Raw genomic sequence first — 20936 nt, forward strand, 5'->3', positions numbered from 1 at the left:
GACACGCTCTGTTTATGATGAGTTAAACCATGTGCTTCTGTTCATGTGTGTGAATCTCTGTCATTGCAGGATTCACCAGTCCCACGCAGGTAATAAACTTCATCCCACAGTATTAACACTGAAGGCTGTTGTGTTGTTTTGTTTGTGAGTTTTGTTGTGATCTGATTTCAGGCCGGTTCGATATTTACCAAGAGATCAGATGAGTTTACCACCTCTACCAACAGAGACCATCAGTAAGCATCGAAACCCGACTGAGGAACATCCACCATCCAGACCAGTACCAACTTCACCACATAACAGAAACCAAAACTACACACACACATGGACAGAGTGAGCAACACGCGCACGCACGCACGCACGCACGCAAACACACACACACACACACACACACACACACACACACACACACACACACACATGATCTGTATGTAATAAAATGTTCTATTTCTTTTCAGATCAGCTGTGAGTGAAATAAAGAATGTAAGTATTAAATGTATTTAAATGACTTGAGTAATTTTTCACATGTCTGTTACAGTATTTATATACAGATACAAACCTCAACAATAAAAGTATCCACTGTGTAAATCACTCTTATTTTGACTCCAAGGTTAAAAGTCGATCATTTGAAGGTAAGTGAGGATGTGATTATATTATTTGATGTTTTATACGTCATTGACGGTCTGATGGCTTGTGTTTGTATTTCAGATCATGCGTGTCAGAGGTTTTCTCTGGATCTTGACTCTCAGGATCACAGCAGGTTCAGATGATGCTCTGTATCATGTATAACTGCTGTTAACTGCATCATATCCTGAATTGACTCTCTTCTGTGTTTTAACCTGCAGTGATTGTGTGACAGAACTCGACTCCGGTACAGATCCACACATACAACATCACAGCCCAGATTTACACATGAAACATTGGTTTCACTTTATATTGCCGATGATCCCTTATTAAAACTTTCATATGGTGATAGATCTGACTGTAACGATCACACACACACATCAGCCCTGATTCTCAAAACCCGTTTTTTATTACAGATTCACATTTCAGAAGACAGCAGAACCATGAATGGCCACCAACTAAAGAAGATTCACAGCACAGCGGCTTCAGCAGCCACAGCAAACCTGTACAGGTACAGACACACACACGCACAGACACACACGCACAGACACACACGCACACACACACACACACACACACACGCAAAGACCTACACGCACGCACACACACACGCACAGACACACGCGCACAGTCCCACACGCACAGACACACACGCACAGACACACACGCACACACACACACACACACACACACGCACGCACACATACACGCACAGACACACGCGCACAGTCCCACACGCACACACACGCACAGACACACACGCACACACACACGCAAAGACCCACACGCACGCACACACACACGCACAGACACACGCGCACAGTCCCACACGCACACACACGCACAGACACACGCGCAGACACACGCGCACAGACACACACGCACACACACAAACACACGGAAAGACCCACACACACAGACAAACAGGCACAGACACACACACACACACAGAAGCGCAGTGATTACAGCTATACATGGGCAAATCCAGCGTTATGGATGTGTCATAAAAACGCTCAGCGACTGTATTTGTTACCAATCTATTGAACCATCAGTTTATATTTTACTAAACCCCTGTTGATAGATTAAACATCAGAAACATATCAGTCTATACACGTGTTTTCTGTTTTAAAAAAGGGAAATGGACACTACAAACTTTGTAGGATTTCTGTTAATTAAAATGCACAAAGCAGAAGCAATAATACCCAACAAATGAAGAAGGGATGTCTCTTCAGCACTTAATTTGCATGTGTCCGTTCATGAGGAATATTTACCGTAATGGATGTGACAATCCTGAAAATGTCACTTACCAACCTGACTATGGAAAATCATGCACTAAAAATAAAACAAATGGTTTCAAATATCGAACGGAGACTTCACATGGCTATTTAAACCATCAAATGTTGACGTCTGTGTTATTAGCACAAATGAAGATATTTAGGGACATCTTTGAGATTTCCAGGCCTCCTGATAGATGTTATGGTGTCAGTTGTTGTCAACTCTTTAATCAAAGAAGTGCTTTCATGAACGTGCGCCATACACTGACAAGATAGAGGAGAAAATATCCATTAAAGTTGTATTTCGGTTTGTTTTGGGCACATAAATCATTCTCGTGGCTACAGATCAATTCAACTGATCCACTATGAGCGGATGGACCGATGTCACATGACTTTAGTGCTTTTCTGGACCTTGACAACAACATGTGACTAACTTGTGTGGCCTAAGAAAGAAACCTTTATTTTTAAGAGTATATATGTTATTGAAGAAGACTTGAAGAACATATAACTTTGAAGAATCTGTGATGAAAGATGACATTTGTTTTGTGTTTGTGTCGTGCAGGGTTTAGAGGAGCAGAACTGGTATGTTGGTGCATTTAGTCGTGTGGACTCTGAACATGCTCTTCATCTGGTCAACCGGGTACACTTTCAATATTTTTCTTTTATATGAACTTCCTTTCTCATGTCAAATTAAAACCAGAGAGGTGTGATTGTTTCCTGTCCAAACAAACGTCTCGTCAATGTATACAAAACACTTTTGTGAACAGGAGGGCGCCTTCCTGGTGCGCGACTGCTCGAGGAACACTACCCACGAACCCTTCGTCCTCGCTGTGTTTTATGACAAAAGGGTTTTCAACATTCAAATTCGTTTCTGTGAGGACACCAGAAAATACACTTTGGGAACAGGACTCAGAAACAATGAAGTAAGTTCTGATCACATGAGAGAGAAAAAGAGCTCAGGGTCGAGTAGAGCTACAGCTGTCGTGTCTTTTGTCTTTCAGAGGTTTGATTCCGTCACTGACATCATCAAGTTCCACTCCATTTTTCCCATCATCCTCATTGACGGACGAAAAATGTTGGCAGCGACCACCCTGAGAAGACATTGTGTCCTCATGTACCCGGTCACAAAGCTGGACATGACAGAGCTGTTACGTTAAACATCACCGACACAGATTTATAAAGAACTCTTTAAAACATCATAAAGTTTTTTGAAATCATTTAATATAATGTTTTACAGACATTTGGAGTAACATAAGACTGTAACTTAATAAATCATTTAATAAAATGTTTGAGTGCGGCTGAACTCGATTCAGAAACACATCATCTGATTTTCTCATCAAATGATTTTCATCAAAAATCATTTATATCGCATTTGTTTTTGCTCTGTTTTGAAGCCTATTCTAAATAATTCACAAATCAAAGGCATCTGAAGCGTTGTTTAAGGTTTAACTTATTTAGTTCCTTATTGTTAGCTACGTTTACATGCACCCATTTTTATAAAAAAACATGAAGATATATATATATATATATACACACTATGTACTCTAAACATTAGTAACTCATTTTAATCAGATTGCAAAGTTAAAACTTAAATTCAAGTCCACAGGCTGTCGAATTCTTTCATGTTTGATTTTTCAGATGTTGGAACGAAGTCAAGATTGGTAGGTGGGTGAGGTTGTTGCTTTTTTCTTTATGTAATGTAATATAAGGGTCAGCTGTGGCCTAATGATTAGAGCGTTGGGCTTGTGATCAGAAGGTTGCAGGTTCAAATCTCAGTGTCAGCAGGTCATGACTGAAGTGCCCTTGATCAAGACACCTTACCCCTGATCGCTCTGCAGTAATGTGACATTGTAGAAAACTACTTGTAAGTCGATTGAGCTTTGGATAAAAGCGTCTGCCAAATGAATAAATGTAAATGTAATAAGGGATAATGTTCAGGCAGACGGTTGCTATGATCAGCGGAGGTCTTGTGTCTCACTGAAGGGGTTTATTTCATGATAACATACGGCTGCTTGTACATTATCCCTCTTATTACACGACTACTTGCCACATGAGATAAAAACTGAGCATGAAATGTGAATTTGAAATATGTTTTAGCTCATTTTTACTGAATGCAGAACCTTCTGTGAGGAAAAGACGTTTCTTTCTGTTCTAAGGTAAGAAATTACGTTCAAATGTCACAAACAGGCAAATTGGTTTAATCATTTGTAAATATAGTGTTATATATGTTATTAAAAGTCTAAATGATCTGCTACATCTGAGTTAATGTGTGTTATTAGTTTTAAGAGGTTGTTATCTGGGAATAACGAACCTTTCAAATGTCGCAACTGGCCAATCAGAATCAAACATTCAAACGGGGCGTGTAGTAAGAACAAATACATGTTGCCAGTGCCTTATATAGTTTAGGTTCTTGAAGCGAATACAGCGCTTTTTATTTTCTCCTGTTCTTTACACCATCCCTTCCAATTATCTGATGGAAATCGATTGAGCTTTCTGTCCATTTTCAAGCGGATATTATGGTTGCATGTATACGTAGCTATTGAACTCTTGAGAGTTGTAGTTTGGTGATTTGAGGTAGATATCAGTCAGCAGTGATAAACAGATCTTACAATCTTAACAGTTTGGTGAATGTTACACAAAAGTGTGGAAATGATGGAAATGCTAAATCTGTATACATTCTGAAAAGTACATGTTTAAGAAAACATCCTCATGTTTAAAGTCCAGAAGACACAAAAGCTTCAACAAAGATAATGTTCAGAAATGTATTTGTGGACAAACACTGTACATTACCCATGAATCTGTGAGTATGGACAGAATAGATTCACAACAGTACATGAACACATTTTCCTTCAGTGGTGTAAGACACGAAACAACAATATGACAAACAATTCTGTTCAAAAAGATGGAGTGCAATTATGACAAGTGAATATATATATATATATATCAACTTATGAAAGCACATTTATGTGTGCACTATTTTTAATACGAAAATCCATATAACGGATCAAACATACTGTAACTACAGGGCACAGATTAGTAACTGTGAGGACGTAGAACACAATTAATACAGTAAAAGAAATGGAAAAAGTCCTTAAGCAGGATTAGCGACATGTTGACCTAAAACACAAGATCTAAATGTCTCAAGAAGGTCTGGAAAAGACTTCACTCAAGGGTAATGTATTGAAATTGTCATCAGGGAACTAGAATGTGGCATAAATACAAGCTAAAAATGTTAAAATACAAGTAGTTTAAAAATGGCACTGTAATTATAAACACTGGTACAGTTTTGATTTACTAGTCAATAATACTATACTCAATCAATATCAGTCAATACTAGACATTTAGCAGTTTTTCAGAAAGTCCTCTCACAACCAGTTCTATTACTCGATACTTTTGTCCAGTTACCTTTTTCAGTTTCATCTTCAATGAAGGCTGTTTGCTGAACGGAACCTCCATCTGTTCCTGCATGTGATGGACCGGACGTATCCACTTATAGTTCTTCAGGGTTTGGACGCCAACACTGACCATCTGAATTGAAGGATTTGGATGATTCAGAACCACAACAGGTTGGTTTGGACCAGGAAGCTTGACACGCTGGTCTTCTTTCATAGGAGTTAATCTCAGCTCACGATCTTTAGACAAAACATGTTGAAAGTGCATTGAAACCGATGGCAACTTGTGTTTTTTGGTTTTTCCCTTTTTGTGTTTTTTACGAGGAGGTGCATGGCGGTTTTGGTCTTCAGGGTAGTCTCTTTTTAAGATCAGCTTGATAGCTCCTTCATGACCACTGGACATGTTCTGCTCGGTTAACTTGCAGTAGAGAACAGGTCGTGCCGTCAAACTTTCCTCCTGTGGTGGCGTCTCTGGAACCTTCTTGTTGGGTTCAAGCAGTGAACTTGGAATCCTCACCAAAGCTACTTTAGGATACATAAGGGAAGCTTGGCAACTGCGTTGATCAAGGTCATTTCCAGATTGAAACTCAGAATCTTGCTTGTCTTTATCTGAAACCTTCTTGTTGGATGGCATGGCTTCTGTCGGAGAGTTAGTCACATTTGGGTTGTCATTCAAATCTCTTGCATTAAGATTAGAACATTTCTCAAGTGTGTTCTGTGTTGTTTTCTCTTGACCACAATTTTCAGTTGCTTTGGTGTTTTCAACAGTCTCAAGCTCTGTTTTGGATTCTTTGAACTCCATATCTTCAACGTTGGGTTTCTCTTCAGTTTCTTCCTCCTTTTTAATGGTAATGCTATAGACAACTGAACGCTCCGTGCTTGGCACATTTCTTTTTGATGCTTTCTTTGCTCCCGTCTCACTTTCATGCTCTGAAATGACTTTCAACTCTCGCTGTAGCTTGATTAGTGGCCCATTGTTTTGCAAGGTGCTGTTGTTAAATTCCGACACAAATTGAGAGACACTTGCAGTGGATGTAGGAGTGGGACAAAGAGAAAACACTGATGAGATCACAGGAAGGCCTTCAGAACTCACTTTTGTAACCTCACAAGCCGCGACCGAGGGTTGGAACGCGGGACCTTTGCTTTTCAGGTTCTGTTTGTTTGCGGTCTGAACTGCTGTGTCTGAGGAACGCTGAGGTTTATGTTGAGTTTTTCTGACACTTTGAACATCAGAGCATGTTGAAGGTGGCTGCTGTTTTACCGTCTGACATGTTAAATACATTGATGGACTGGCTGTAGGCTCAGTGGCAACTTGACATTTGAATGACATCTCTTTTCCAGTAGAGATTGGTATAGGTCCGTCCACAGTGTACTTCAGGTCCTGTGGGGTTCCATTAGGTGAGACAAGGCGAAGCTCCAGCTCCCGAGTCCCATTGACATTTTTCACCTCAACCAACTCAACCAAACAGCCAGCAGGAATATTGATCTCCTCTGGACAGGACACAGTCAAAGGCTTGTTGTGCTCAATGGGTTGGTTTAACGGTGCTAACAGTTCAACTTGAACATTGGATAGTGGACTTGCCTTCTTTGCTGATGATCTTCTCAGGATTATGGGGGTTGTTCGCAGCCGACTGCTTCTTTCTGTAGTTTGTTCTCTCTGCATGGAAACCAGGGGACTTCGTTCAGAATGTTTGACCTGACTGTTGACGAGCGCCGCAGTCAAACTCTTTTTCTGTGATATCAGATTGTTTGTCCCTGTTACAGACTGACTGACCCGTTGATCAGTTTGGCCATTCTGAGTTGCCACGGTTCTCTGGGTTAATGCTCCCGATGGCATATTGAGAAGCGGCCTGAGTGGGCTGGTCATTTCAACAGGCAGTTGAACCTTGACTTTGGGAATGCTTTTGGAATGGATTGGCCTTTCAGGAACACCACTCCTCTGGCTATTAAAAGGTGGTTCTGTACAACCAGTTGGGACTCTTGTAAAGGTTGCTTTCTGACTAGGCTTTTCTAAGGTTAGCTTGCTACAACCCACCTTCCCCACCTGACTATCCCCACTGACCAGAGAACTTGACAGATTTCCATTCTCTTGTCCAGATCTTGGAGCCGCCTGTAGAGTGTTGCCTAATGATTGACTAGCATTGGAAGCATGGCTGGGAGCTGCACCTGTAAACTGTGTCTGAGCAAGTGTTGTGTTCACAACACATTGTTTTGTTGTGCTGCAGGTCAAATAGCAATGTCCACTGCTGGTTTTGGAAATATTGGTTCTTGGTTGACTTCCGCTAAGGTATTCAACATGAGCGTTTCCTTTGGATTGAGAAGCTGTGCTGGGATGCTCAGTCCTTTCAGGCCAACCTGATGTTCTGTGAGTGTCAGTGACCGATGGGTGTTCACAGGATGGGGTGGTTTCATCAAAATGAGTAAAAAAGCCTTTTTCCGCTGATCTCTTGTGTATACGCTGAATATGCTTCACCATATAATCTCTCCGCACGGCTCCATAGGAGCAGAAGCTACATCGATATGGGTACGAGCCTGTATGCGAGACGACGTGTTTCTGAGACTCTGTTATGGAGTAGGAAACATGGCTGCAGAGAGCACAAGAGAATGTCACCTCTTTATGATGAGACACGTGCCTCTGGAACAGGTCCATGTCTTTGGTTGAAAACCGGCATTTTGCGCAGCACAGACGATCATTGTCTTTAGTAGGTACAGCTTCATCCTTGCTCAAAAATGACATGAAATTTAGTTGTGAGCGCATGGTGAGGACATTAGGGTGAGAACATTAAGTTAGTGATTCCAATATCCACGATGTGCATTGGATACATTCACAGCAATCAACACTTGTTGCTGCTTGAGGATCTTTCCTTTAGGGCCGATAAAACTGAAGTTCAGCGAGTCAAGTGTTGCTATTGAGAACACTTTTTAACCTGCACAATGGAGAAAAGAAGAGTGTTTCAGGAAATTTGAAAAAAACTTTACAAAGAGTCAATAAAGTGTAGTGTAGTCCCAATGCCCAGCGCTGTAATTTTAACATTAGGTAAGCGTAGCTAAACTTTTTATTTAAATGAATTCTAGTCTGTTTGTGTACTTTGTAGATTTATTTTTTACAAGACCTTTCAGAGGGACTGATAATAAAAGATAAGTTAAAGATTGGACAGTAATGTCAAAACACATGAGAGTAACAATGTTTTTACTATGTGTACCAATTGCTTTTTCTGCAACATATAGTTTTTATAAATTTTTTAAAACATAGCATATGTAAAAGTTTTTAATTCTGCGATCATTTCTTTGTGCCTTAAAATGACTTAAATGTATCTCTATTCTACACCCTAGCTCCATTTAATGGGACAGTTGATTATAGGTACAACTCTGACAAACCCGACAACTCGGATTTCGGGTATTGTCGACCTTTTCTGGAATGGCAAACGAAGTCGGTTTTCCTAACTCTGATCTCGGTGCAGATCGATCAACCCCGACCTCAGTGAAACACGTCATTTGACGTCACAGACAAGATGGTGACTAGCCCTTTGTAACCTTATGCATACGTTGTTTGAATAGCTACCATATAACGATAACACAGACCTCTGTTACGTTCTCTCAGCATCTTATAGTGACTTCACTTGGTAAAATGCAAGTGTGACGCATGGTTGACTGGAACCTATTCAGGTCGGAAGTCAGATATTTTACAACATAATATCAGAAATCCGAGTTATCTGGAACGCAGCGTTAGATGCCTCATTCGACATGCATGTGCTTGTGTTTAAGAAGCAGAGCTAAAACAGCAGCGGCCATTTCAATGCCTTCCTTATATATGGCTCGAATCGGTTAAGGTCATTGGTTACAGGGTTATGATGTCGAAAACAGAGGCTGTTTTTAACTGCATTTTTAAAGGGTCTTTGGTAAACTGCAGATTTATTGAGAAATACTCTGCAATGGTTTAAAATAATAGAATAATAAAGGTAAAAAAATTCACCACAGGGGGACTTTAAGTCTTTAATGTGGGCCATCTGTCAAAGCAAAGTTTTTTAAGAGTAAGGTTTAAAACAGCATGGAAAAAAATATTATATTACTTTCAAATGATGATGATTTCAGGTAAATGAATTTGTTGACATTAAAAAAAATGCTATTCCTTTAAACACGTTTTTTTTCTCACTTTATTGTAATTTTCCACTTATTGTATACAACAGTTATGCAAATAACAATAGAAAAAAAGAGTAAATAGAAAACCTTTAAACACATTTTTAACAACCATTTCTATTTCTGAACAAAATGAGTTCTTTAAAATGAAAATAACCTTCAGAATCATTTGTAGTTTTAGATTTAGTTCACTTGGTGTCGGAGGACAAGAATATCTCTGTTTAGCCTGTTTAAAAAAAACAGCATATGCTGGGTTAGGTATGTTTTGATGCTGGTTTGACCAGTTTAAACCAGCTGAGGACCAGCTTAAACCAGCACAAACCAGCAACACGCATAACGGTCACGTCAGACTAGAACCAGCTGACACCACTTCAGAAACTCAGTCCTGTCTGATCTCTTCACGACGAATTCAGTCAGGATCCTATTTTCAGAGCTAAATTGAGCACTTAAGACCGTTTTTTGCACTACGGTCCCTAAAGATGCCTGAATATAAAACAACACGCTTCCCCCCTCAGGATGATCTTAATCTGCATTCAAGATCTCCTGCGCGTGTACTCGACAAATGTGTCTCGAGCACAACCCGCAGCCGCCATGATGACCGAAGCGGTTCATGCAACAACTGCTCGTTTTATACTGACCTTAAATCACGCTCTTCTTCAAAGACACAGCGAGTGATGACACACAATCTTCCATTATTCAAACTATTCGCTCCATCTTTGTCTGCACAATGTTTTTTTTCTGCTGCTGTGGGTGCGCAGTATGGATGCGGGTGCACGATGCGCGTGACGAAATACGAGAGCCTGATTGGCTGTTTGCCTCAGTAGAGCTCTACAGCTCACGCGCGCACCCGCATTTTACAGCGAGCTTCTTACACGAAGAAAAATATAAACACACGCGTGATTTACGGTCGATTGTAGAGTATGGCGGATGTTTGCGGGTAACGCTGTCGGGTTGAGTCGTTACAACAAATGTTCGGTCTGTAGAACGCTGTAACCACATATAGTCACATGACCCTTCCTTTAAGTAACAGGAAAACAACCGATGTTTATTTTCAATGGAAACAGTTGCATTTTGTATTGTAACCGTTAAAGTCGATTATGATCGACGAGAACAATACAGGCAAGTAGTTCCTGTAATTGACCCATGAAGACGAATACATGAAAACACATTTTCTCTAGGGGCTCTAAATCCTCCTGCATGTTTACACCTTTTGTAAACCTCACAAATGTGCTAAAGTGAATTCGAAATCTATCCACCTGAACATTTTGTAGTAGCCTCTACAGAATTAAACAAATGAACATTGAAGCCTCTAGAATTAAACAATACTAGAATGAGTTATAGTACTTTAATGTGAGGACGTTTTATCACCTTAAGCTAGTTGTTTGGTGCAAAAACCACTAATGTTCTTGTTCTTTATTGTGGTGGTTTGGGGTATCGTGCTTAAAAGGACAATTACATCATTCTGGCGTTTCCGATGGACTGAAGATCAGGTCGCACCTAATGCAACTCGTTTCTCTCACATTATTTGAGCGATGTTTTCGTCATACGAACACGTGGCATTCCTATTATAACAATGTCAACTAAACATGGATCATCATGATGAAACCAATGTCACGTCACATCGTGTAGCACGCGTGAGGACGGATTTCAATGCAAACAATCACGACCGGTCAAACTCAAAATGTTAGAAAATCACCGAACAACTCAACAAAAGACGGCGACGGCCCTTCACCACGCCGTGCCTTAACTCTCCAGCTGTACGTCACTTCCTGCTGGGCGTGTGAGCGAGACGAACGGTCTTTACCATATATAGGCAAAGCCGAGACGTGCCGCGCGCCGCCGCCTCTTCCGCGTTCAGGGATCAGCCGGTGACAGAAGAAGTGATCAGATCCGGACGGGCCCGTTTCACCTGCGTTCATTACACTTACCGGAGGAAATAAGCGACATGTCGTACGAGCTCAGTAAGTCTGATGCTGTGTCTGATCTTTACGAGCGCGAGCCTGTGAGTGTGTGTCCGCTGACTGAATGCTAACGTGTGTGTGTGCGCGCGCTAGTGTTGATGGTTATGCTAGTATAGTTGAGTTAATGGTGATAGTTGTGCTGGTGAAGGTTTGGTTACTCGCACGGAAGGTCTCGTGATGAAATCAGCAGTGTGTGTGTGTGTGTGTGTGTGTGTTGTATTAAACAGTGTCACACACCTCATGTCTCTCACGCGAGTGCGTGTACATCGGATCCACTAACATTACATCTGATCGCAGCAGCTGTGAATACTGTGATGATGATGATGATGATGCCATACTGTACTGTACTTACTGTAGTGTGAATACTGTTTCCGGATGCTAATATAAACACACAAATCTATGACATGATGTCTGATCTCATATATCCTGATGTGACGGGTGTGTGCCCACAAAACTCTACACATCCTCATGTTTGTTTTAGGGATGCACCGATATGTCAATTTTGGACAGTAAGCGGTAATAATTTAACGTTGGAAGCAGATACTAATAACATAAAAAATGACCATTTATCGGCTGATACCGATATGGCCGATCATTTATCATGCTTCCCTAGTTTGTTTATGTTTTTGGAATCTGCTAGTATTAAAAGTGTAGTATTATTTGACGTGTTTAATTCTGTTTCGTTTCCCTAAAATCAGCTGAGAATATGCAGGTTTTCATGAGTCCAAAACATTCTGATCTGACTGTTTGTGTTTTTCTGCAGAGCGGTTGTTTGCCAGCCTGCCCCAAATGGAGAGGGGTGTGGCCAAAGTCCTGGGCGGAGACCCGAAAGGGAACAACTTCTTGTATACTAATGGAAAGAGTGTCATTATCAGGAATATTGACGTAAGTGTTATGATGAGCATTTGTTGCTACATGTCATCTGTGCTGATTGTTTTGCTTCTCATACCTCCACACGAGTTGATTGTTTGAGGTCGTGTTGTTTTCAGAACCCTGCGATTGCAGACGTCTACACTGAGCATCCTCATCAGGTCATCGTAGCGAAATACGCCCCCACTGGATTCTACATCGCGTCGGGCGGTGAGTCAGCGTGACATCTGCTGTTCGTCTGTGCGGTTGTGCAATGTTTAAACGGGTTCTTCTTCTGCAGATGTGTCTGGGAAAATCCGGATCTGGGACACCACGCAGAAGGAGCATCTGCTGAAGTACGAGTATCAGCCATTCGGAGGGAAGATCAAGGACATCGCCTGGACCGAAGACAGCAAGAGAATCGCCGTGGTGGGGGAGGGCAGAGAGAAGTGAGTGACCCATTTGGATTCTAGGATCATTTGGTCTTTGTCATAAAGAAATCCGATTGAACATCGTTGACTGTGCAGGTTTGGGGCGGTGTTTCTCTGGGACACGGGTTCCTCGGTGGGAGAAATCGTAGGTCACAGTAAAATCATCAACAGCGTTGATATCAAGCAGACGCGGCCGTATCGTCTGGTGACGGGAAGCGACGACAACTGCACCACCTTCCTGGAGGGGCCGCCCTTTAAATATAAATGCACCATGAGCGTGAGTTTCTCTGTGTTGTCCTCACACGTCAGCAGAGAAAGAGCAGAATGAATCCAAGAGAGAAACACTACACTGTGCTGTGACTCCACCAGATAAAGAGATTATGGTGTATTCGTACAGAAAAGCTTATTATTGTCGATGTGTTTGTGTGTTTAGGATCACAGTCGGTTCGTCAACTGTGTGCGGTTTTCTCCTGATGGGAATCGTTACGCATCGGCTGGTGCAGATGGTCAGGTGAGAGTTTATATTTGAATGTGAAAAACATATTTGGGTTTGGACAAGGTTAGGCCCGGTTCAAAGAAGCAGTCGGAGGCCCCCCATTTATTTGATGTGTATTTGACATGTTTATAATTCGGCCAGTAGCGTATTCAACTAAATCTATCCAGCCTGTATTTTATTTTTACATATACAATTTTAATAATTATATTTTACAATCACTCAAAGATACTTGTTTATAGTAAAATGTACATTTAGTTCAGTCGGACGCTACAGATGAATTAAGCCGCGTCTGCTCTAGAAGGGCAGGCTGTGCAGTTTTGTTTATAAGTCAGGCGTGTCAGGACAAGGGCGGCGACAAAAGGACAAGAGAAGGTTTGTTAGTATTTCATTTGTTTAATATCAGGGAATTTGACTTATTTATTTTTTTATTTATTTAGTTAAAGTTTGAATTATTTTCTTTTGTGCTGTAAAGCTTGCATTGTGTAATATAAGCGGGTTTGTCATAGTACTGTTTTAATCCATAGATTATGTGTTAGGAATAAAAATGTTTTGAGCATAATTTTGTTTAAAGAAAATGTAAGATATAAAGATTTGATGTTAGAGATCAAAGTTTATTCGTCAGTGTAAAAAAAAATTTAATACATAAATAACAGGGACGTCCCGAACACATAACATTGCGTTTAAACGCCATGGTGGCACATATTTCCATTACAAATAACAAACGTTTCTTTTTTAAATCATTTTGACGTCATGAGTGGCATGATGGGGAAAATTCTCTTTTTGGAGTGTAAGCGGAGACGCCTTCTGTTGTGAGGCGTGTTTCAACGGGTGAAACCTAGCAAAGGCCACTACTGTTTTCAAAGCTTCTCTCTCTTTCTCTGTAGGAGTCATTCTGTGCTTCTCATCTCTCTCTCCTGTTTCTCTTGTTTCAGATTTTGCTGTATGATGGGAAGACTGGCGAGAAGGTGGGCTCTCTGGGTGGAGAGAAAGCTCATGTCGGAGGCATTTATGCTGTGAGTGTCATTGTGTCTACGGCTCACGAGCTCTTAATAAAAATGATGATGATGATGATGATGATGTTTGTCTCTCAGGTCTGCTGGAGTCCTGACAGCACGCAGCTCATCTCAGCGTCAGGAGACAAGACCGTTAAACTGTGGGATGTTGGCAGCGGGACGACGGTGACAACCTTTAACATGGGCGCTGATGTTCTGGATCAGCAGCTGGGCTGTCTGTGGCAGAAGAATCACCTACTCAGTGTTTCTCTGTCCGGCTACATCAACTATCTGGACCGGAATAACCCTGACCGTCCGCTGCGCACCGTTAAAGTGAGCAGATGTGTGTTTGTGTGCCCTGACATTCTGTTTGTTGCACTCCTGGTAGGGCTGTGACGGTGTCCGTTTTTAATTAATATTATAAATATTTATATTCATATATTTGCGTGTAGCAAACACATGACAAGTGGAAGAGAAATATAAACTTTATTTAAATACTGAAATAAATGAAGATGAAACATCCGTCCATGTTTAATACGCAAATCCATCAGTGAAACGGCACACTACAGCATATAAAACATTTAAATAAACATCAATAAATAATAAAGGCCCAGTTTTTGATTTACAGCGGCCACTAGCGTTGTATTATAGATTTGCAACAAATATCTCTCTCCAAACATGACCATGTCCACCACAGTACAAAAATATTTCGTAGGCTGTAGTAAGAGCGATTTCTTATTTATTACATAACATATAAGGTCAGTGGATTCCAGGGATAACAAGAAGGATAAAAGTCAGGTGGGACCTGCGTTAATATTTTAAAGATTTTCCAGCAGAGATGCGTTAGGACTTGCGTTACTGAGGCTTTTAGTGAAGATGCTCATATATATCTGTGGAGATACCCTCCAGCAGAGAGACGTCATCTAAAAATCACCCCAGAGGAGGTTGCTTTGATTCTAATCAGTATCTGAGAAACATTGGTTTTCAGTTTGTTTGAACCAAGATATGATGATGTTGTTGTAATATTAGCTGTGTGACGCAGCAGTTTTGAGCGGCATTGTTTATCTGGAACCGCTTTAATATTGTACACGTCCAGATACTGGAGAGAAAAACGGAGCTAGAGCCGTTTGCACTAAAACTCAAGAGAGGGGAGAGGAAGATAAAACGTGCAGTGTAGAGTTGATTGTCCGTGTAGGGCTGCTGTAAAAAAAAAACATGGCGTCGGATTCAATGTATGTAGGCCTGCTCTGTATGTAGATATAAACCGCTCATTTTAAAGTATTACAAACATAACGGTTCATTACGTAAGGTCTTCATACACCTCTGAAGAAGTAATTTTGGATAATGTAAGAAAGTCAAATATTAAACAAAAAAAGCTCTTGTTGAAGTGACAACTTCAGTCAGTGGCGTGTCCTTAACAATTCCACCTGAATCAAACTGTTTACACCTACCTTGACTTCACTATTCAGATTGCCATAAAAACGTTATTCTTTCTTTCTCGTTAATGGAAAACTTGCATGTTGACATTGTCCTGAGTAAGATGTGTACAGCTGCACTATATGCGCGTACAGAAGATGAATAATGAATAAATGTCTCTCCACAACCGCGGTAACCTGTACATGCTCTGACACCAAGCAAGAGGGTCATAGCTGGTTTAGATTTTATTTAACTGTTCATTTCACAACAAGATCCATTGTAGAACCCACAGAATAATCTGGGTTTTGCAGAGCGTATGCCTATATGTTAATGTAAAATCTTTTAAATAAAACCATGCAGAAAGGCTACAAATAGCAATCCTTATCACAACTGTCATTTTCTTTGTCTTATATTTGTCACCATGACGTGCACTACCTTCAGTGGCAGTTCACCACCGTGGTGGTGCGGTTGTCACTGCCACCGTCACAGCCCTATCTGCTGGGAATGTGGTTTAGTTGCATGTGTTGTTTAAAGTCCAAATTGTTCAAAATAAGTAACAGAGCACACACTGCAGAAGTAGTGCAGGCCGCAGATCCTCATCTCACAGGCGTTTTGCATGCAGCGGTGAGATCGTTGATGGTTTTGTGTGTTTTGTGCAGGGCCACACTAAATCCATCCAGTGTCTCACGGTTCATAAGGCGGATGGACGATCCAACATCTATTCAGGCAGTCATGATGGACACATTAATATCCTTCATTTCTCTCGTGATTGAACGGTTGGTTTGTGTTTTAATGATGTTATGAGTGTGTTTGTCCTTGACGTTGTGTGTGTGCACATTATTGGGACTCCGAGACCGGAGATAATGACGAGTTTCTGGGGAAGGGACATTCCAACCAGGTCTCCAGAATGGCCGTGGATGAGTCCGGTCGTCTAGTGTCCTGCAGCATGGACGATACGGTTCGCTATACTGACCTCCGTAAGAAAGAGTACAGGTGAGATGATCTGCCCTCCATGAATGAATTTGAACAATGAACATTTGTCAGTTTATTCTTAAAATGTTCAGGTCACTTACATTTAAATTGATATTTCATCTCTTCTCTAAGGGTCTCTTGTTCACTATAAAATTAAAATGTCATGATAATTCACTCAGCCACATGTCATACAAGTCGTCTGTGTGTTTATGTCTTCTGTGGAAAACAAATTGAGACTTTCCGGGGTTCTTCTCCGTATAATGCTGTTGGTTATGGTTTATCGCAGCTTCAAACAGCTCTACACCACACCAGACGATGAATAAGGGTGTTGTCTAGCCAAACCATTGGTCATTTTCCAAGAAAAGGAAATTCTATTCTTTTAAACATAAATACACAGCCTGTAATCACATTGGAAAGGTCACGCATCACAGGACGTAAGCAGAAGTTCCGACCAAGTGTTTACGAGTGTGTAGAAAGAAGACCCTTCGATGTGGAAGGACACGTTATATCTCTTTGTGCAAGTTCATTGTTTAAAATGGTCAGTTCGTGTGCATAAGATGGCTGTCTTTTGAAATCTACATCACGTGTGACATTTCAAATGTGTTTACGTAATACAAAAGATGTGCACATGTTTTTGGACCTTAACCAACAGCCCCCCGTTTAAGAACATTATATAGAGAAGACCCTGGAAAGCTTTCCTCAAAACATTCAATTAGCTTTTGACAGAAGCAATAAACACATGGACGTGGGTGAATTATCATAGAGTTTAAATGAGTAGTTCACTTTAAAATGGAAATTCTATGTAAATGTGTGTGTGATGTGATAATGTTGAGGTGCTGTGGTTGTGCTTTAATTTGTTTGTTACTCTAATTCGATCTGATCACTCCGTTGAAGCTGATACTCAAAGCACGTTCTGTTATTTTTGTGCGTTTAGTGCATCTGATGTGATAAAAATGGACATGCAGCCGAAGTGTGTAAGCGTTGGTCCGGGCGGTCTCGCTGTCGCTGCGTGTATTGGGCAGGTACAGACCTGACAAGGTACAGACCTGACATCTCACACAACATGTGCTGTCATATGTGTAAAAACACAGAATAAACGCAGGTTGTTTTGTGCAGCTGGTTCTGTTGAAAGACAAGAAGAAGCTCTTCACTCTAGACAATCTTGAGTACGAGCCTGAAGCTGTCGCTTGTCAACCCGGGGGTGGAACTGTGGCTGTGGGCGGAGCTGTAAGTGACCAATCACGTCTTCAAACCGTCTGGTCCACTGCAGTTAGATGGGTTTTGGGTAGGTTCACAGGTTTGTTCTTCTGTGATCTGTTGTTGTAGGATGGAAAGGTGCACATGTACTCTGTTCAGGGAAACACCCTGAAGGATGATGGGAAGGTTCTGGATGTTCAGGGGCCCGTGACGGACATGTCGTACTCTTGGGATGGAGCGTTCCTCGCAGTCACGGATGAGAAGAAGGTTGCCAGTGTGTTCACTGTCGCTGATGGATACACGGTAAATCAGACTGCTCAGCTATATTAGTTTTGTGTTACATTAAAGGCTGGTTCTCCGATTTCTCTTAGCCGTTGTTGATGTTCAAATCACCAAAACAACACCCCCACATCTTTCGCCTTTGTCTAAACAAGCATAATTCTGTGATCGGACACCCACGTTTGATAAATGTTGGTCTGGCATTGATTTTCTAAGAATCCAAATCTGTTATATTATAAGAACTTTGATCGCTCGCTTTTAAGCAGTCTTGATTCTGGGTGTATCTTTCATTGTGTATTATTTTCTCATCTCTATAAGCAACCAATATTACAACACGTCATCCAAACCGCAGATAAGACTGATTTTATGAGGGAAAAGTTAAAAGAAATCACACTGAGCATGGAAAATGACCCAACAAGTCCAGTCTGTGTTTTACTTGCCCATTTGAAACACCACTGCTGTCTTTCATTTTAACACATGTCATAATCTCAGAGCTCTAGAAAGATTTGAAAGGGCAAAGCTGACTATAAATTCATATTTTAGTAAAACGATTAGATGTCTCAAGTAGGGATGCACTGAAATGTAGATTTTGCTTGATAACGTTAACCGATAATTCTTTAACATTAGCAGCCGCTACCCGATATATTTGCCATTACACCGTATCTAAATAATATAACATTTTCTGAGACGGTTTCAAGCAATATGCTGTATCTACATACTGAACGTACATCAACAATGTTTTGCTAATATCAGGAAGTATCATGACAGAAAGACCGTACTGTACTGTATTTTCACTGTGAGCATCGTGCAGCTGAAGTGATTCAACCAGAGGAAATGATTCTAAATTTATCGGCTATAATACATCAGCCTAAATTAAATTATCAATAATAAAATGTTCGGCCCGATAATTCATCGTGCATCCCTAGTCTCAAGTTTAATGAATGCCTGAATGTTTGTGTTTAAGGAGAAGAATGAATTTTACGGACATCACGCAAAGATCGTCTGTTTGGCCTGGTCACCTGACAATGAGCACTTTGCCACCGGTGGAATGGACATGATGGTTTATGTTTGGACGGTCAGCAATCCTGACAAGAGGATTAAAATCCCAGGTAACACTCACACACAGTGTAGTTTATCTTGGAATAGTTCTGTTGTCTGTTACGTACCATTATTTCTTTCTCGAATTGTATTGCTTTTTTTTTCTCTGGAATGCAAAAATGTTTGGCAGAAGTACTTTAAAGCGGCCGTAACTCAGTCTTGAGTACTTAGAGAATAGTATCGCACCCTTCAAATAACAGTAGAGTCTTGAGTTTGATCACATTTATAAAAGACAGATAAAGCTGTAACATTATTTGGGACATAAGCACTTGCGCACACATTGCCAACAAAACACAGACATCAGTTTCACTTACCGCATGCGTTTCATGTCCGGCATCATGTCAGGACCGCCGCACCATTTATCAGTTTCAAAACATCTCCAAATCCAGCGTTATATCCACCTTTTATATAACATTCATCACCCAAATGGAGCAAAGAAACGACACGACTGAACTTCACAAACATAGTGCTCTCTCTCTCTCTCTCTCTCTCTCTCTCTGTCTCTCTCTCTGTCTCTCTCTCTCTCTCTCTTTCACTGGAAGAGTGTATCGAGCACAAAAATAATACTTCATACGTCCAACTTGTTTTTTAATACGTTGACCGTGTTAAGCATGAGGAGACAACACTTTCACCATTGTAAAGAAGTCAGAATGCATGAAACACTGTTGTACGGCCGCTTTAATGTTTTTTGTTATGTTCTGCTCACTGATTCTCCTTTTGTGTTTCATTGAATCTTTCATCCGTTTCAGAAGTGATGTGTTTCACAATGTTATTGTTTGTGTATTGATATGAAATCTGTTTGTCTTTGTGTGGCAGACTCCCATCGCCTGCATCACGTCAGTGGTCTGGCGTGGCTCAATCCAAACACGCTCGTCACAACCTCTCACGACTCCTGTGTGAAACAGTGGACTCTAAAAATCTAAACTCTCGCACAGGCTCTCGGGATCAACAGGAGAAGAGATCACGTCTCACTCGCTCTGTCTGTCTCTCCTCACCTCTCTCTCTCTCTCTCTCTCTCTTTTTATGGCTTTTTGTCTACTGTCTGTCTGTATGTCACTGCTGCCATGCGTGTTTCACTTGCGGTTTAGAAGCTCGTAACAGTAATTCAGCTAATAAACTAACACACAATGGAAAGATGTTGTGTATCGCTGCACTGATATAGACAGACATGAACTCAGAAATACTGAAGCACTTGATCTTCCAATCTGAATGGAAACTCTGTCATTGTGACATTCCAGAAGCAGGGATCAGAGTTCATCGCCCGGCCGGGAGTGCTCGAGACCTAACGTGACCTTGTGTTCCAGGAGCTCTGCGGCGGATGTCTCCTCTCCTGTGTGTGTGTGTGTGTGTGTGTGTGTGTGTCTGTGGAGAGGTTGTAAGGGAGCAATAATCATGAGAAATAAACAGCAGAAAGTGTCGGAGCTGGTGTAACAATCACTTCATCTCCTCTAACCCTCACATGTTGTTTATTTACTGTTTATGTTTGAATTTCTCTGGTTCATTTTTCATGAGTGGATGTGATTCATAATTATATTATTAATGATAATAAAACACTTTTTATGCAACTGTTTGTCACGCTGTGTCTTCTGGTCACAAATCTGTATTCTTTCTCATGTGTTTGTGATGTAGATTTCGAGAAATGTCTCTGTGGTTTTGTGTTCATACAATGGAAGTAAATGGCGGGGGAACAATCTTCAAAATATCATCTTTTGTTTTTTGAAGAAGAAAGAAACTCGTACAGGTTTAACATGACAGGAGTAAATTAGTTAATGTTAATGTAATCTTTCAGTGCGTTTACTTTAGTTTAATCCACATATACTC

The 20936-nt window shown here is 40.9% G+C and overlaps 3 protein-coding genes across 5 annotated transcripts in view; 2 read left to right on the forward strand and 1 right to left on the reverse strand.

Moving 5' to 3' along the window:
- The window catches only part of clnk (cytokine dependent hematopoietic cell linker), a 10474-nt gene extending 7241 nt beyond the window's left edge, over positions 1 to 3233 (forward strand). Inside the window, exons 6-15 of one of the 3 annotated variants that reach the window (XM_079480223.1) lie at positions 70 to 89; positions 172 to 330; positions 456 to 480; positions 608 to 629; positions 706 to 757; positions 843 to 868; positions 1038 to 1132; positions 2458 to 2535; positions 2663 to 2818; positions 2897 to 3191. In XM_079480223.1, coding sequence (XP_079336349.1) covers positions 200 to 330; positions 456 to 480; positions 608 to 629; positions 706 to 757; positions 843 to 868; positions 1038 to 1132; positions 2458 to 2535; positions 2663 to 2818; positions 2897 to 3052 — 741 coding nt within the window. In that variant the 5' untranslated portion in view covers positions 70 to 89; positions 172 to 199 and the 3' untranslated portion in view covers positions 3053 to 3191. Of the gene's footprint in view, positions 1 to 69; positions 90 to 171; positions 331 to 455; positions 494 to 607; positions 630 to 705; positions 758 to 842; positions 869 to 1037; positions 1133 to 2457; positions 2536 to 2662; positions 2819 to 2896 lie in introns of all 3 variants that reach the window. The other 2 variants (XM_079480225.1, XM_079480224.1) reach the window with 2 other exon arrangements.
- On the reverse strand, positions 3101 to 10298 carry znf518b (zinc finger protein 518B). The gene is made up of 2 exons (XM_079480221.1): positions 10063 to 10298; positions 3101 to 8214 (listed from the first exon to the last, which is right to left on the reverse strand). Exon 2 carries the CDS (start codon positions 8043 to 8045, stop codon positions 5229 to 5231), a length of 2817 nt encoding a protein of 938 aa, XP_079336347.1. The 5' UTR covers positions 8046 to 8214; positions 10063 to 10298; the 3' UTR covers positions 3101 to 5228.
- Positions 10297 to 20689, forward strand: wdr1 (WD repeat domain 1). The gene is made up of 15 exons (XM_079480222.1): positions 10297 to 11385; positions 12149 to 12270; positions 12375 to 12465; positions 12536 to 12683; positions 12762 to 12942; positions 13099 to 13176; positions 14094 to 14174; positions 14253 to 14486; positions 16229 to 16316; positions 16406 to 16562; positions 17476 to 17563; positions 17658 to 17768; positions 17868 to 18041; positions 18982 to 19126; positions 19932 to 20689. Exons 1-15 carry the CDS (start codon positions 11370 to 11372, stop codon positions 20036 to 20038), a joined length of 1821 nt encoding a protein of 606 aa, XP_079336348.1. The 5' UTR covers positions 10297 to 11369; the 3' UTR covers positions 20039 to 20689.
- Positions 20690 to 20936: the final 247 nt, after the last annotated feature.

The sequence above is a fragment of the Barbatula barbatula genome, assembly GCF_947034865.1.
Source record: "Barbatula barbatula genome assembly, chromosome: 18".
In the NCBI taxonomy this organism is placed as follows: domain Eukaryota; kingdom Metazoa; phylum Chordata; class Actinopteri; order Cypriniformes; family Nemacheilidae; genus Barbatula; species Barbatula barbatula.

What these genes read in the sequence shown, in the direction of transcription:
- znf518b (XM_079480221.1), bottom strand. Translation starts at nt 8,045, where the DNA reads ATGCGCTCACAACTAAATTTCATGTCATTTTTGAGCAAGGATGAAGCT.
- wdr1 (XM_079480222.1), top strand. An exon ending in ATTCTACATCGCGTCGGGCG is followed by an intron (nt 12,466 to 12,535) that starts GTGAGTCAGCGT and finishes CTTCTTCTGCAG; the next exon opens with ATGTGTCTGGGAAAATCCGG. An exon ending in CGGCTGGTGCAGATGGTCAG is followed by an intron (nt 13,177 to 14,093) that starts GTGAGAGTTTAT and finishes CTCTTGTTTCAG; the next exon opens with ATTTTGCTGTATGATGGGAA.